This window comes from Pituophis catenifer, unplaced genomic scaffold (genome assembly GCF_029215685.1).
Source record: "Pituophis catenifer annectens isolate HBS135680 unplaced genomic scaffold, rPitCat1.0.hap2 SCAF_6, whole genome shotgun sequence".
Lineage (NCBI taxonomy): Eukaryota > Metazoa > Chordata > Lepidosauria > Squamata > Colubridae > Pituophis > Pituophis catenifer.
The window spans coordinates 56,204,854-56,222,263 of record NW_027256886.1 but is presented as its reverse complement, the minus strand read 5'-3'; the positions used below and the strand labels follow the sequence as shown (position 1 = coordinate 56,222,263).

The following is a 17,410-nucleotide window of genomic DNA, read 5'->3' as shown; positions in this document are numbered from 1 at the left end:
AAACAAAATGCAGGAACAAAATGGAATGGGTATTTAGAAATTGTAAAGGAGACTCCAGCACCTTTCTGCCTGTAATCAGCACTCAGGTCAGCATAGATTAACTCCAAGGTCAACTTCAGACCAACAATTCAAGTAAGCAATATCCCAGTCAAGAAACTGTCAAAGAGCCATCACTAAACATACCAATCAAAGAATCCCTTAGACTGCCCCCACCCAAACTGGCAAGATACCAGAATATAAACTGACAGCAAACAGCACTCCTTACTAGCATTGGTGATGCTACCTAGTTAGGGTAATGAAGTGTCTGCAAGAAAACAAGCAAGCACAAAGAGCACCAAGGACCCCTCATTTCAATCCTGAGCTACAAATATTCTCCTTTATTGGAACAATCAGCCTGGCAGGTAATAAAAGAAACTCAATATAACTTGTTAAATCAGTGTACATGCCAATATAAATTTGGATAATAAATGGTAAGAATTCATTTCAAAAGATTATCCTTTAATTTACAGTAGTTTAGCTCAACTTGCAGGAGACTTTTCGTAATGTTATGTATGGATTACATTTGCAGTCAATTTGTGACGACTTGATAAAATACAGAAGTAGTCCTTTTCTATAATTGGAAATAATTCTAATAACGAATTTTGTAATTGTGTGTACAGAGGTCCAGGGAGGTTTTTAAAAAATGAGGTTTAGGCTTCAAATATTTGCAGATCTTAATTGATGAAGGCTATTTTATAATTCAATGAAGGAACTTGAATAGTTTGAAACCAAACTGTGATAAATCCATCTGTAAACTATATTCAGTAGGAGTTACAAGGCTTTAACAAATACGCCTTTAATTTCTTAAACTATCTTTGCATTCTTTGCATTAAGTGATGTGGTCACAAAGACATCATGTTTTGTGATCACATCACTTAATGACACAAATTCCAGCCACAATTACTATAGTTAAGTGAAGATTACCTGTACAGGTAGTCCTTAATTTACGACAGTTCATTTAGTGACTGTTGAAAATTACAACAGCACTGAAAAAATTGACTTATGATTATTTTTCATACTTAGGACCACTGCAGCATCCCTACGGTCACATGATCAAAATTCAGATGCTTGGTAACTGGTTCATATTTATGACCGTTGCTGTGTCCCAAGGTCATATGATCACTTTTTGCAATCTTCTGATATACAGTCAATGGGGAATCCAGATTCACTCAACAACTGTGTTGCTAACTTAACAAATGCAACGATTTACTTAACAACTGTAGCAAGAAAGGTCGTAAAATGGTGCAAACTCACTTTAATGTTTACCTAGCAACATAAATGTTGGGTTAAATTGTGATCGTAACTCAAGGACTACCCATAGTTCATTTACAGATAGCCAGTAGATGGCACTAAATATTGCATACTTTTCTCTTAAAATATGTTAATAAGATTTATACTATGTATTATTAGAAGTATTGTTCCTTTTTCATTGTCAAAAAAAGTAAAGTGGTTTATAGATGCAATAATAATTAGAATCAAAATATTTAGTTGGTAAAAAGAAGTTAATAGCTGTAGGCCAAATAAAAAAAAAAGGAAATTCTTTAAAATTCTTCAACTATAGGTAGCTCTTGGTTAATGGGGCTGGAATTACTGTCATTAAATAACACAGTTGGAAAGCATGACATCATGTGATATGCTATCTACCAATGAAAATTCCGGCACTTCTAGTTGCTGTCTTTTAGTAAATCACCCTGGGTCATCATTTGCAACACCCTGCCAACTTCTCTACTGACTTCATTTGTAGGTAACCAGCAAAAAGGTTGCAAATGATATCATGTGACTTTGAGGACCTTGCAAAAACAGCTGCAAATTCAATGCACAGTGATGAGTACCACTTGGTCAGAAAGTTTGAAAGGTTGCTGAATGAGTGTTCACTAAGTGAGAATCACCTATATTATTTATCTGCAATCATGTTGAAAGTGATATTGTAAAAGCATTAAACTTGTAACTGATTTTTCATGTCAATGAAATTATTTTTTAAAAATATGCCATTTGTATGTCAAGTTATTTTATTTTTTTTACAAAATGGTTCACAAATTTGCCATTTTAACAGAAATTGTGCAACTGATTTTTCTACCTCTAAATTACAAAAGTGATTTGTGCAAAACTGCAAATAACTTTATACAGGTACAAAGCTTAGAGGTGGAAGCACCATTAACTAATTTGATTCATTATAGGAAATTTCAATTTTGAAATATTCTAGTCTTTAAAATACATATTAATATAAGTTTTCAGATAATGTAAACATTAAAAATTATGTTTATATCTAAATTTTGGCATTTGTATCTAGCATAATACCTTTGTTTATCAACACAAAAATGATAAAAAATTGTTTATCATTACCAAAAATGAGATATTAAAAACGTTTCAAAAACATTTTGTAAATCAATTCTGGATAGAATTTCATGTATGTCTGATAGTGGAAAGAGGTTATCATATAAAAGCATTCATTAAATTTGGTGGATCATATGTGTTAGTCTTAATTTATAGATCTGAATTGGTTATTCATAATAAGCGCCTCCTAAACCACATATTAGGAAACAATTATTCAACACTGTGCCCAATTTTTCAATATTCAAATCCATTATGTTTTTCAAAATATGTATTTATACAAGCTGGGATTATGATGTGACTTTAAACAAAGGCTGTAACATTGTAAGGATGCAAATTGCTCTTTTCCTCACCAGAAAACTATTCTTTAATCAAATCTTTGGTTTAATGAATCCATGCAGAAATATTTTATTATATTTCCACCAAAATTACCATCAGGGCTGGTATGTCAGAAATGTGGCATCACTGCACTTTAATGAAAAATGGTACAAATTACTATTATGAACCTGAAATGATTTGATATGCTTAATGAGCCCAGTCAATTGTGTTTTTTTCATTAAATCATAGTTAAGAAAACGTGTCTTATTATGTTTCAGCATGTAGTTGACATTTTGTCTCATATTGATATAATATTAACGTGACTATCAAAATGGTCAAATAAAGCTATAAATAAAAATGTATAACTTTCACAGATTTATGATATGAAAACAGAAGTATCATCTATTTCAGTGTTGAAAGTTGAAAGAATCTTGAGAAATATCTTACAATAACATGGTCATTTAAACACTTAAGAATAAGTATTTAAAATCTTCCTGTATAGGAAGATTCAGCAGTAAACATGCAAATCAACAATACGGTGCTGTCAAGTCACATTGTTGATTTTAAGGCAATACAAATCTGATCTTTGCTCAAACAGATAATACTACTCTATAGCCCTTCCTTCACTGATTGGTTGATTTTTGGAATCCATCTTGTGCTTCACTCATCTACTTCCTTATATTCCATTCACATTATTTCTTAATGTAATCAACTGACTACAAAGAACCAATTGCACGTTTTTAAAAAAATCAGAGCAACTGTACAATTAGCAAATCTGTCATCGATGTAAGAGCAGCATCTCCCCCAATTTTTACCGGGATCAACAAAATGGGAATTTTTATGACAGATTTAACTATTCCTTCCCCAACCATGACCACTAACTTCAATAGGTGTTTTCTTGTAATGTTAATAATATATGTTGGGAGTGAGGAGAGAAAGAAAGGGAGGAATCTCTTGGGCCCACAACTAGAAAAGAAAAGCCTCACCACCTCTTCTTCTCATAAAAATTGCACAAACATCTCTTACATTTTATAAGTCTGACAGGATTTCTGATCACATTTACTACAATATCTAGTTTGGCCCTATATTAGAGTAAAAGACTTTTACTGGTATGAGTATTACTTGTAAAAGCAATATCCTGTGGTCTAATAATTAAGGCAGCATTTTCTTTCCTAAATAATGATTTGGTAGGGCAGCAGACCCTAAATTAAATTTAATTTAATTTCATCCTGTTTTAAAAATTAAACTGAGGTCTTTGTTTGTATATTTCTAAAAAAATAACACTTTTAACTCATTTCACTAATATAATATTTTTCCTAGTGGTATACAGTACGTGTCTTTATAAGTCTTCAAGACGGAGGAGAGAAAACAGGTTTTTGTGGGATTGGTGGTCTTAAAGGTGAGTTTCGTGGAATTGGTGGTCTTAAAGCGGGATTTTGTGGAATTGGTGGTCTTAAAGGAGGATTTTGTGGAATTGGTGGTCGTACAGGAGGTCTTTGTGACATTGGTGGTCGTATGGGAGGTCGTTGTTGAGGTGGAACAAATTGATTTTGTACTGGTGGCCTAAAAAAAAAAAAGGAGAGGAAAACAGTCTGTGGAGGATTTCAGGTTTTGGCAGGTACAAACAACCCTGAAAAAGAACTACTTATTTTTATTTTTATTTACTTCTATTTCACATTTCTGAACTGCCATCTCCCTCAAAGAGACTTAGGACTAAAGTACAAAGAAGTTGATCTGAGGTAGCCACATACACATAGCAATATTGTATCTGAGCTTTCAATAACTACTTTAGTTATTGAAATAAAACCTAACCTAAACCATTGTGCCGGACATGAATAAAGTACGTTCAGTTGACTAGACCATATGAATGTATGAAATGCATATATGAACTATTATTTATTCACTGAGGTTCTAGTTTCCTTGAGGCATCAAGGCCTTCCAATTCCTACAGTACAAACACCGTTGAGTTGAAAGAGTAACTGACCCAAAATCACCTAGTAAACTCTGTGGTTGAGAGGAGACATTGGATCAAGGTTTCCCACTCCTTAACCACCACACATCATTATACGGGAAAGTGTGCTTATCACTGGAGACAGTTTGAACTAGCCATTACTCTCATGTGGCTGCAATAAATTGCTTTAAAGCATGGAATCCCAACCCTCCGCTGAAAAAAAAATTCTCCACCTCTAGTTTTTAATATGTTCTCTCTAAACTTACAGCCACATTCTGTATGTGGTTCCGCTAAAAGTTACATCAAAAACTACAAACCTTGGAGTTGGAAAGTGAGATATTGTAAAGATTCCTGAATTTGAAGTAGTAGGCTGAAAAAAATCAATAAATCAATAAATCAATAACCAACCAATCAATCAATCAATCAATCAATCAATCAATATCATGCTTATGTTTTAAAAGATAATGATAAAGGTTTCCCCTGTCCAGTCATGTCTGTGGCAGTGGTCGCGGTTTGAGTTGTCAAGCCATTTTGGGAGCATCTTCAGGGCTGCCGGTCTGACTCTGGGGTTGTGCTCATCTGTTTTCTTATCCCAGCAGCCCCCAACCTTTGGGGCATCAGGGACCGGTTCCATGGAGAAGTTTTTCCATGGACCAGAGGGAGCGTGATTTCATGTGCTGCCTGCATCCCATGGATGGGGCCTCGGTTGTTTGCTCAGCCCTGTTTCTGGCTTGCCATGGCTACAGTGCCGGTCCACAAACCAGGGGCTGGGGACTGCTGTCTTAGCCAAGGGAACCAGCGTTGTCCGAAGACACTTCAACGGTTATGTGGCCAGCATGACTGTATGCCAAGGCACACAGAACTCTGTTACCTTCCTACCAAAGTGATACCTATTTGTCTAGTCACATTTGCATGCTTTCAAACTGCTAGTTGGGCAGAAGCTGTGGCAAGGAATGGAAGCTCACCCCATTGCATGCTGCTTGGGTCTCGAACCTCGACTGCCAGCTTTCCAGCTGACAAGTTCAGCATCTTTAACTGCTGAGCTGTTGCTCCCCATGCTCATGTTTACAATCAAGCAAAATACTGTTGTTCTAAATTCTGCAAACTAAATTTCTGAATAGATAATAATTAACTCAAAGAAGAAAAAAAATGCACAGCTGATACTTTGTACTAAAAGACTTTTATTGGTGGAAATTATTTAAAAATAGACATTATAATTGAAAGTACATTCTTACCCGCCTTCTATTTTTTTCCTCTTGTGGATTAGGTTCGCTTGGAGTATTACTCTGGTGTGTAGGTAGTGGTCTTCTTTGCTGTGCATTTTCAGTCCTTAAAGAGCAATTCAAACAAACAGTTAAAATTATATAAACATAAATGCCCATCTTGTAATATTTCCCAACTAGTAAATCTGGAAGTAGATAACTAGATAATACACTTTTAGAAAGATTCAGACAAACAGATTAAGTAAAGAACCATGATGATGATCAAGGATCCAGAAAGCTCAAAGGAACTGGAATGTTTAGTTTTCAGAAAAGATAACTTGAAGAAAGCTATGATAACACACTTCAAATCTTGAAAGTTGTAATGTAGAATAAGGGTCAGACACTTTTTTTCTATTGCCCCAGAGTGAACATCATTGATTACAGTAAAGCAGTTTTCAACTGAATGTCAGAAAAAACCACTTGAACAACTTGAATATGGAAAGTACTAAGAGGATTGGTAGGCCCCTCTTCAGTGGCTAGATAGCCATTGAGTTGGAAATTGAAAATGTTTGGACTGAATTTCCTTCACCGACTAGGCTAGTAGTGGGAGTAGATTTAGTCCATAAACGACTTCTTCCAAAACTATGATTCTAACTCAGGAGTGCCTTACTTAGTTGTTTTTCATAAATAACTGGTCTGATAAAGTAAGGGGTCTAGTCTAGCTAGTGTAGGATTGAAAAATCAAAATGGATGAGGGAAAAGCAAAGCAAAGAGCTACTTTAGTAGAAAGTGCTACAATATCTAAAACAGTGGCTCTTAACCTTTTCTTCACCACAGACCCCCCCCCCCTTTAAATACCTTTTGTGGCCATGGATCAATGGTGGGTTTCAAAATTTTTTACTACTGGTTCTGTGGGTGTGGCTTGGTGGGTGTGGCATGGCTTGGTGGGTGTGGCTTGGTGAGCATGGCAGGGTAAAGATACTGTAAAATCTCCATTCCCTCTCCAATCCAAGGGAAGGTTACTGCAAAATCCCCATTTCCTCCTGATCATCTGGGACTCGGGAGGCAGAGAATAGATGGGGGTGGGGCAAGTCAGAATTTTTACTACCGGTTCTCCGAACTACTCAAAATTTCCACTACTACTTCTTTAGAACTGGTCAGAACCTGCAGAAACCCACCTCTGCCATGGATCCCCAAGCATTAACTCAAAATTTAAATCATAACATTTCTTCAAGCTTTTGCGGACCGACTGTGACGACAACACCCCCTCCCAGGGTTCTGTGGACCACAGATTGAGAACTACTGGCCTAAAATATTATTTAATTTTTAAAAATCAGCAAATATATTTTTCTACTGAAATGATCATAGTTGGTATTAGAGGAATCATAATTTGTAGAATCAGTAACCAAACCAGGATCTGAGAAAGACTAACCATTCTTGGAGAATTACCCAATCTAATCTTTCGTCTATTCATGTTGGCTCTGTGACTAGCACTATGAGAAGTTACTTCCTAATATTTTCTAAGGAATTTTTCTTAAAAAAATGAAAAGCCAAAGTATTACATTGCAGGTAATGAATTGTCTGAATATCATTGTCTGAGTTGGGTTTAGGAAAATAATATCTCTTCCTTGTCTCCTATCTGGACAACGGCTAATTTAAAACCTTAAACAGAAATTGCTTCTTCAGGCTTGCCAATAAAACCTGGATAAAAATCATGGAAAAGATATTATTTTTCTAGATCTCCACCTCTTTTTCAAGCTTCATTCCCAACATTCCTAAAAATCCCTATAAATCTTGCTCCCATTGTCATCTATAGCTAATCATGTAAGGGTATCATTTCAAAAGGCTTCGACCTTTTTATATTTTATTCAATATTTATTTCGTAGGTTCCAGTGAATTCAGTGAAGGTTGTTTCTGAATGACTTGCACCACAACATTTACATTGTCTTTTAAGATCACTAGGACTCCAAATCGTGTTTCTATTTTGAATTTTGACTTAACCTTGCATAGATGTGTTCCGTTCTCAATGTTATCAATTGCATGAATTTTGTACCTGTGATGTCTTCTACGTTCTCTGAAGAGACGCCTTTTAATTTCTTTCCTCTTGACAAATGCAATTGCAAGTAGAATTAATATAGGCAACACAAGTAAAAAGAATATCAGAAGACCATCTCGAAGGGATGTATCTAAGAAAGAAAATAAGCATTGTATGCGTATTTAAATGTAGAATTTGGACAGTGGGGCTACAAGAAGGAAGGTTGATTCCCACCAAGATAAAATATGCATTTTTGGATAATTTGTACAATAAATAAATGAACAAGTATAACATTTTGACTCCTTTGTTTAATTGGAATCTCTTTTACTACTTTTAGGGCCTGTGCAGAGGACAGATCATGTTTTATTTTATTTATTTATTTATTTATTTTATTTAATTTATATGCCGCCCTATCTCCAACAGACTCAGGGCGGCTCACAACAATAAAATCCACAATAGGTTTTGGGTCATATTTAAGCAGCAATATCCCAAAGGTGCTTTTTCAAGAGACAACTGAACTTTCTGGTTTTTCTTTGAATTCAAAGAAAAACCAGAAAGTCCAGTTGCCTCTTGAAAAAGCACCTTTGGGACAACTATGACCTGGATGACTGAGAATCTCCATAGACATTGAGCAGCAATATTGAAAATTCAGAACGGTTTGCAAACATTTAAGTACCATGTACAGTATATATAAAAAATTTCCAAGAAGGGAGAAGCTCATCTTCCAAAAATGAAAGACCCAAATTTCTAAAATGGCCATATGTTAACTTACAGCTATAGATTCAGATTTTAAAGATAATTAATTTCAATAGAAACAAAATCCACTAAACTAGCGTAGCAAAGGCTATGCTGACTTTTGTTCTTGGTCTTCATTTTTAAACTAGAATTTTTTTGGCGGGATAGTTATTCAATGAAGTGACAGTTATTCACTTTAAGATGAATGTGACTTTCATCAAATAAGTCATAAAGCTACCTTAAAAGGTGCAAAATTAGAGTTCAAAAGTGAGCAATATCAGATGGAGTGTAAGAAAGAGGAATGATTCTTGATACCTATATGTGTTGGGCCACTATCTATGCTACCCCCATAGCCAGACACATCACAAAAAGGAGGTGCCCACCCAGGATCACAGTGGCAATTGCCTTTGTTGTTACACACCTACAGGAACAAAAAAGAAACAAAATAATGAAATTACAACTTTTAAAGAGGTTATAGAAATTGCAATAATATTAGGCTTAAGGTGTTATGTTTCTCCCCCAAATAGACATGCAAGAATCTATGCAAATCTCTTAAGGAATTTTATTGTAGAAGAACTCAAATGCCATCATGAAAGAATTCTATTAACAGCTGAATTATCAAAAGTGAGATCTATGTAATAATGAACTCAATGTTCCATAGTTTCTCTCACGTGCTGTGCATTGTATCATATGGACCTCTCTTTTGGATGGGAAGCAGTGGTGTGGAATCAGGGGTGGGTTCGACTTACCTTTACTACTGGTTCGTAACGGGATCGCATGTGCCGATCGCTTCTGATGATGTCAGGTCAGTGGGCGGACCCTCCCGCCAGTTTTACTACCAGTTCTATAGAACTGGTCCGAACCAGGGGCAACCCACCACTGTGTGGAATGCAGACCAATATCTAACAACCAGATCTGTTGGCTCCATTACAGTGTTGGCAGCACTACACCAATGGCTTCCAAACAATGATTGGCCTGGCATTGGAGGTCTCCTCTCCTTTCAACTAGCTTGCAAAATTCCAGGAAATGCAACATGAGTACATATGAATCACCTCCAGCATAACACTGACGGGACCTCCTGGTTTCCATGCATCTTTTGTTTTGTTAGTGACTAAAGATAACATATCTTTTCTTTTATGTACACTGAGACCATATGCACCAAGACAAATTCCTTGTGTGTCCAATCACACTTGGCCAATAAAAAATTCTATTCTATTCTATTCTAACCACAATTCCCATATTGTCATGGGAGGGAGGGGACACAATTGTTTTCCTATGACTATGGGAATTAATTTTCCGCATGAGATTTGTTTCTTGTATGATTAGCTTTCCCATTATTTCTGAACTTGGCATATTTAAACATGGAACAATAAGGAAAATAAGGATTTATTTCTTTGAGGGGGGGAAAAGCAGAATTTAAACATTTTAACTTGCTGTGGGCATCAAAAGGGAGGGAAAGGGGAAAAAATGACAAAGCACGCATTGAACATTGTCATGCAGACTCACCCTGTTTGTACTTATACTACTTTTAGATGTTAGATGCAATCCCATAAAGCAGGGGTGTCAAATTCGAGGCCCACGGGCCAGATGCATCACACTCTAGCCAAGCTGAGCCCTGGTTTAGCGAAGGGGAGAAAAGTCATGATATGTCGTGTGACGATGACATGATGCTGTGAATTTGACACCCCTGCCATAAAGGATGGGGTTGGAGTTGTGATCTCACAACACAGTTTTTCTCATTTGACAAACCTCTAAGTGTTATATATGCCTATGTTTATTGCAATGCAAAACATTTTCTTGAATAAAAGAAACATGACCCACATATATGTTCTCGAGATGAGGTAGTACTTGGGTTGTGGTATAATGTTCCATAAATAAATGAGTAGAAATGCTACAAAGAACTACCATAATACTGCTGACACTCCACTCAGCATTTTTAAAGAAAGCAATGATACATATTCAATAGTTGTACTACAGGTAATCCTCGATTTACAACGGTTCATTTAGTGACCATTCAAAGTTACAACAGCACTGAAAAAAGTGAAACCATTTTTTAAAGTTTGTGACCGTTGCAGCATCCCCGTAGTCATGTGATCAAAATTTAGACGCTTGGCATCTGGTTCATATTTATGAGCATTGCTCTGTCCCAAGGTCATATGATCCCCTTTGGTAACCTTTTGACAAGCAAAGTCAATGGGGAAGCCAGATTCACTTAACAACCGTGTTACTAATTTAACAACTGCAGTGATTCACTTAACAACTGTGGCAAGAAAGGTCATAAAATGGAGCAAAACTCACTTAACAAATGTCTCACTTAACAACATAAATTTTGGGCTCAATTGTGATCGTAAGTTGAGGACTATCTCTGTTATATGCTAAGATTTTTGGTTAGTATAATTTTGTCCCATTGTGAATATTATAACATATAATATTTTAACTTACCGCCCGACCATTACACTTTTTCTTTATGTCACAGTTGTAACCCAGCAAGCTTGCATTTACACACTTATAATCAATACAAGCCTAAAAAGAAGGGAGAAATAGGGGTTTCTTTCAGAATGGTCTTTGAAAGCATGCTTTATCTGCAAATGCACAAAGGTATCAAGAGACTGTCGTCAGATTCAAGAATAACTCTAAATCAAATTTAGCATGATGGTCTTCCCCAAGATGGATAGTGACCTAATACAGAATTGTAGCTTCTTAAAGAACATGGACAAAAAAGATGGACAAATCTAAGCCTAAAATGATGATGTTGGAAATGGGAGCAAAGTGAATCTTGTATCTCTGTCATCATGCAACAATATAATTTGTCTGGGTTCAGCTTGATACAAGTATGAATCTAGCCACTATGATTTGGAATTTATGGCTTACAGTTTAAAATTAAGCATGTATCAAGTCCCAAATGATGTAATATAGGTTCTTTTAAGTTTCATCTGTTGAAACAAAGTAAGTGTAATTGGCAGTATTCCCACACAACTCAGTGATGACAAATGATGCACAATAATGTCAGTATGCAAATACAATTATGCACTTGTGTCAATCTACACATAAATTTGCGATGTGTCCATGATTACATCATTATGCACATGTCATTACTTGTGTCTTTCCTCCTATCTATTAGTGTAACATTATGCTATAGAGACAATTTACAAACAACATTGGATAGTTTTGTACAACATACTGAACAGGCAGTATGTTATACAAAACCTACAATGAATAGGATGTAAACAATCCTTCAGCCTCCAGAATCATGTGGGCAGGATTATAAATTCCAAAGGATAATTCTTTGTTGGTCTTCTTTGTGAGACATTAGAACATGGGTAACCTAAGTCTTACAGAGGTCAGATGCTAATGTGTCATTAAAAACTGAATGAATGCATGAATGAATGAATGAATGAATGAATGAATGAATGAATGAATGAATGAAATCTCCCCAAATTCCAAATATTGGGCTTTTTTACCCATGTTAGTGATTTTAATATACTTTAGCCCCCACTTCTTTGAAAGTGTAACAATGTTGCTGAAGTACTTATTACAACTCCCAACAGGGAATGAAGAGGTAGTACGAATTCTCAACTGGAAAAGCTTGCTGAATTCTGTATAAAGTTTTATATTAAATAATAACATGGCTTCTTGATTTTTGGCCTAGCATAAAGAAAATACTCAGCCCCTGCTGCATGTAAATCACGATTTCCGCTTAGGAGTAACAAATTAACATAACAAATATAACTGGGTGCCAAGTGCAAACTCAGACAATGATTCGTTCAATAAAGCAAGGTGTGATTCACATAGGCTACACATTTGTAAGATGCAGAAAACTCTTACTTTTCCTTCAGCACAAGAAGTGCCTTTATGAACCAGTGCTGGATCAGGAATATCTGATCCTAGATCAAATTCAGTGGACACACATGGAATTCCATCTTGAGTCTGGAAATACAACTGGGATGGGAGATTCTCTTGTTTGAAAGATGTACAATGAATCTTGCCACATAAACTGTTGCTGCAAATAGTAGTAATATTCATTATTATGATGCTTATACATAAGTAAGACATTGTGAAGCAGTATGTTAAATATAAAATGTTATCTTTCATGTTCTAATGTTGAGTACATGCTTATTGACGTCTATAAAAACCAATCTTGAGCAAATGGATGTAGATCTTTAAGCAGGAGTAAATAACAGATTATCAACTTTAATACATTCAGATCCTGTTGGCCAACTGTGGAAGGCAAGGTAGTCCTCATTTAGCAACCACCTTGAACAGTGACTGTTCAGTTATAACGATGCTGAAAAAGTAATTTTGTGACCAATGCCCACACATACAACCTTCATCTTTCTCTTTCACTCACTCTCACTCTCTTATATTAGTTAGTTCATGCTGTCCTGTGTAAAATCATAAGTACAGTTTTGGTCACATGATTTTTCACTTAGTGACTGCTTTCACTAACAACCAAGTTGCCAGTCTCAATTGCTAAATGAGAACTACCTATCTAGCTAAAATGTCCTTTCATATGGCTGAAGCTTCAATTTTCAGTGGTTTAAAGAATAGAATAAATAATCTGTGTCAACTATTCATTTCCATATCCTTTTACCAAAGGTTTGATTTCCACCAGTAAGGCTTATGAGTCCAAATAAACGTGTACAGTTCTATCATAAGATGTGTCAAGTCCAAAGACCGATCAAATTTATTATTCTGTATTTCTTTAGTAATGAGTTCTTCATTGCTAGATACATCAGGAAATTAGCAAGCAGAACTTTGGTGCAAAACGTCGTCTTCTGTTGCCATCCAACAACTGATATCCTAAGACTTGATACTTTTGATTTTTTGAAGTATTATATATTTATCAAGACAAGTAGTGCATGTATTTGACTATGATTCAGAAACACACTGGTTACACCTCCAAAACACTGAAATTACTAGGAGAACATTATGAACAACTGTTTAAAATCATTTAATAAGACAAATCTAGTCTCTAGAGTGGAGGTGGGGAATTATGGCCCCTTTATGACTTGTGGACTTCAACTTCCAGAATTCCTGAACCAGTTCTGAGCCAGGAATTCTGGGAGTTGAAGTCCATAAGTCATAAAGAGGCCATAGTCCCCCACCCTTGCTCTAGAGCAAAGAAACTTTCTAGTGCTGGCTTCTATTACAATCCTGTAATCTAAATGTAGATACAATGGTTAGAAGGGATGTTATCCAAATGTGGCCAATTGTGAGCTTTATATATTTTCGTTTAGATGTGGATAAATCCTAGGATTGTGTTATCCCACCACCTGCAGCTACACTACAACAATGATATGCTAGTCTACATAAATACATTAGTGGTAGTCCAGGAATTGTATAATATTAAGAAAACTGAATTATACTCTGATTATTAAACTATGTAATGGTTGCAATTGAAGCCTATAATTGAATATATAGATAGTCCTAGACTTAAAACCAACAATTTTTTTGTTGCTAAGTGAAACATTTGTTAAGTGAATTTTGCTCCATTTTACAATCTTTCTTGCCACAGTTGTTAAGTGAATCACTGCAGTTCTTAAATTAGCAATACGGCTGTTAAGTGAATCTGGTTTTTCAATTGACTTTGCTTGTCTGAAGGTTGCAAAAGATAATCACATGACCCTGGAAGACTGCAACAGTCATAAATGTGAGTCAATTCCCAAGCATCTGAATTTTGATCACGTGACCATGGGGCTGCCGCAAAGGTTGTAACTGTGAAAAACAGTCATAAGTCACTTTTTCCAGTGTTGTTGTAACTTTGAACAGTCACTGAATGAACTGTTGTAAATTGAGGACTATCTCTGATAGGAAATTTTGTCTTAGTGAAGTAGGCTGTTGGTATGTTTCTTTAGAAGGAAAAGGAAGAAAGAGGGTAGAGCTCTGACTCTGAATCTTGTTGCCTATTATCCAAATAAGAGCATTCAGTTCAATGGGACTTAATCCCCAACTGAGTATGCATGGAGTCGTATAGTCAGAATGTGCCTTCAGAATATAAAACATTTTTTCTGATTACTTACGCTTGGGAACATTTTACAAAATTTGGCCCTTTCATTCCGCAATTGCCAAATCTGTCTCCTTTGCTATTGGCTCTTTCAAAGCAAACATTTGGTCCTTTCTTTGCTCCTACAAAATAAATGAAACTTCATTATTCTATGTCAAGGATAATTCTGACACAACCAACCGGTCACTACATCCTCTTGGCATCCCCATAGCACATAAATCCCCATAAAATGTCTTAAGGAAACCCAAAGACCACATAAACAAAGAAAGGGAATCATCAATAACATGCAATATAAACACAACATTATTTAAGATAGACAGGTAGAAAATAGGCAGAATGCACCCAGGAACATAAACTGGCAAGCAGAAGACATGACAAAAATTCTTTAATCTCTCAACACAGAAAAACTCAATCGGGAAATGGCATTATTTTAGATCAAACCAAATTCAAAAATTCCTGGACGCTTGGCATTCTGAGTACATATAGAAACAACCTCATATATGAACCACAAGTAGTTCTTGACGTAGGACCACAATGGAGCCCAAAAGTTTTGTTGCTCAGGAAGATAGTTGTTAAGTGAATTTTGCCCTATTTTACAACCTAAGTGAATTTGGCTTCCCCATTGACTTTTACTTTTCGGAAAGATCGCAAAAGATAAACACATGTCCTCAGGAAACTGCAACCATGAACAAATTGCCAACCATCCAAATTTTGATCACGTGACCATGGTCATAAGTGTAAAAAACGGTCTTAAGTCACTTTTTTCAGTGCAGTTTTAAATGAATAGTTGTAGTTGAGGACTACCTATATTTAAATGACTTAACTAAAAATTAAGGAAGGAAGCCAAAATCCTGTCTAGCAACCAACACCCAAACAAGCAGGAAACAACACCAGATAAACAATGAGGGAAGAATGATATCCTAACTAAGAAACTATCAAGAAAGTAACCACACCCCAACCAAGACTGACAGGGCAAGCCACTATATATAAACAACTAGCAATCCTCACTCTCCCACATACTGATGATGATATTTAGTCTGGTGACAAAACATCTATAGGAAAGCAACCAAGCTTGTAACAGAAGAATCCAAACAGATCAACCCCAAATTACATATATTCTTTACTATTGGAATAAAAAAAATCATTTCTAAATAATAATCATCTACATTCCAATACATAAATATTTTCTACAGAACACCTGCCAGCTTATTATCGGTTCTATTGATCACAAATGATTCAAACCATACCTTTTCCAAAGAGGGATTCACACTGAGAATTGTAACTCTCACAAATTCCACTGTAACAGTAATCTTTCATATTATTACATGGGTAGCCATCCATGACATACACATCTTCCGGACAGTCATAATAGGTCCCATTGCAATATTCAGGGAGATCACAGGTATTTGATTTTGGTCGACACTCCACTCCTGCTACCTTGAACTTGAAAACAGAATTTTATTGGTTTTATTGGTTGCTAATTGTAACACACTGACAGCATTCATATGCCTTTAATGGTAAGGGAGAAGGAGAAAGAGATTTGTGAAAAAGAAAGAGAGGTTGGAATTGTTCCTGGGCCAAATTACTGGAACAGTATGCCAGTGATCATATTACTAATTGTTCAGAAAAACCAAACCAAACCTGCAAGATATAATTCTCTTTCAGTCGTACTCTTTATCATATTACACAGAACAACCAACATTTATTGCCTGTATGAGCACAGCCAGATGAAATGCAAATGTACCAGTCCTTGAGCAAGCAGAATTAGACTATCCTCATTGCTGATCTGTATGGTACCTCAGTACCAAAGTCAGCTGGTGCAATCATCCTTACTTGAATATGGGACAGCAACTGGTGGATTTCTCCAGCTTAATTTTCTCTCCCATTTACCAGCTTAACCTCCCTACATGATTATGGATGAACGAGTGGCACGATAGAACTACTATAAAGGATTGTTATGAAGAAGGATAGATGTCTCCTTGAGTTTTGGGAGAAAGGTGGGATATAAATAAATAAGTGAATTAATTAATTCAGACCACAGAATTACAACTAGAGCAGGGAACCTGGGAAACAAAGTCACAGTCCAAGAAGCAAGTAGGATAGATACAGTTAGATAGAGATAGAAACATATAGATATATTTTCATATATTTAGCTGCAGGATTTTTCAAGCCTGATCATCCCCTCTCTCCTTCTTTCTCCTTCTGAGAATGTAAATAATTTATTCCATTCCATTCTCTTCCTCTCTCCTTCTTTCTCCTTCTGAGAATGTAAATAATTTATTGGAAAACTAGAATGTATGTATGTGTGTATGCATGTATGTAAGCATGGATGTATGGATTCAAATGGAACTTTTCATTAGAATAGACCTGAAGCAGTCAGGTAATTTTTATTTAATTTCTCAGCTCAATCAAGTGACTCTGGGCAGCAACTAATCCTTGTTATGTGACATACACACATACACAGGTCTAAGAAAATAAATTTGTCTTCTCTGGAATTGTCTATTTTTTGCATTCTTTTGCCATCAAATATTATTGGACCTTCAGATAGATCTTAGTGATACATACAATATAAGGAATTTGAACCAATGGTGGGTTGCTACCGGTTCGCACTGGATTAGGCGAACCGGTAGCGGTGGCGGGAGACTCCCCCCACCTGCCTGGACACTTTTTGTGCACGCACGCATGAGCAAACCAGTAGCAATGGGATTTAGAACTTGTCCCTGATTTGAACAAATAAATACTAAAGTTTGGTGCTTCTTCATTTGTTGTATTTAAAAGGTCAACCCATATGTGAT

At 36.0% G+C, this 17,410-nt stretch overlaps 1 protein-coding gene across 1 annotated transcript in view; it reads right to left on the bottom strand.

The window, feature by feature from the left end:
• Positions 1-2,103: 2,103 nt before the first annotated feature.
• The window catches only part of ADAM9 (ADAM metallopeptidase domain 9), a 32,764-nt gene continuing 17,457 nt past the window's right edge, over positions 2,104-17,410 (bottom strand). Inside the window, exons 14-22 of the mRNA XM_070945452.1 lie at positions 15,863-16,058; positions 14,632-14,737; positions 12,437-12,611; positions 11,054-11,134; positions 8,927-9,032; positions 7,895-8,027; positions 5,875-5,968; positions 4,957-5,009; positions 2,104-4,251 (exon numbers count right to left, since the gene is read on the bottom strand). Coding sequence (XP_070801553.1) covers positions 4,038-4,251; positions 4,957-5,009; positions 5,875-5,968; positions 7,895-8,027; positions 8,927-9,032; positions 11,054-11,134; positions 12,437-12,611; positions 14,632-14,737; positions 15,863-16,058 — 1,158 coding nt within the window. The 3' untranslated portion in view covers positions 2,104-4,037. The remainder of the gene's footprint in view (positions 4,252-4,956; positions 5,010-5,874; positions 5,969-7,894; positions 8,028-8,926; positions 9,033-11,053; positions 11,135-12,436; positions 12,612-14,631; positions 14,738-15,862; positions 16,059-17,410) is intronic.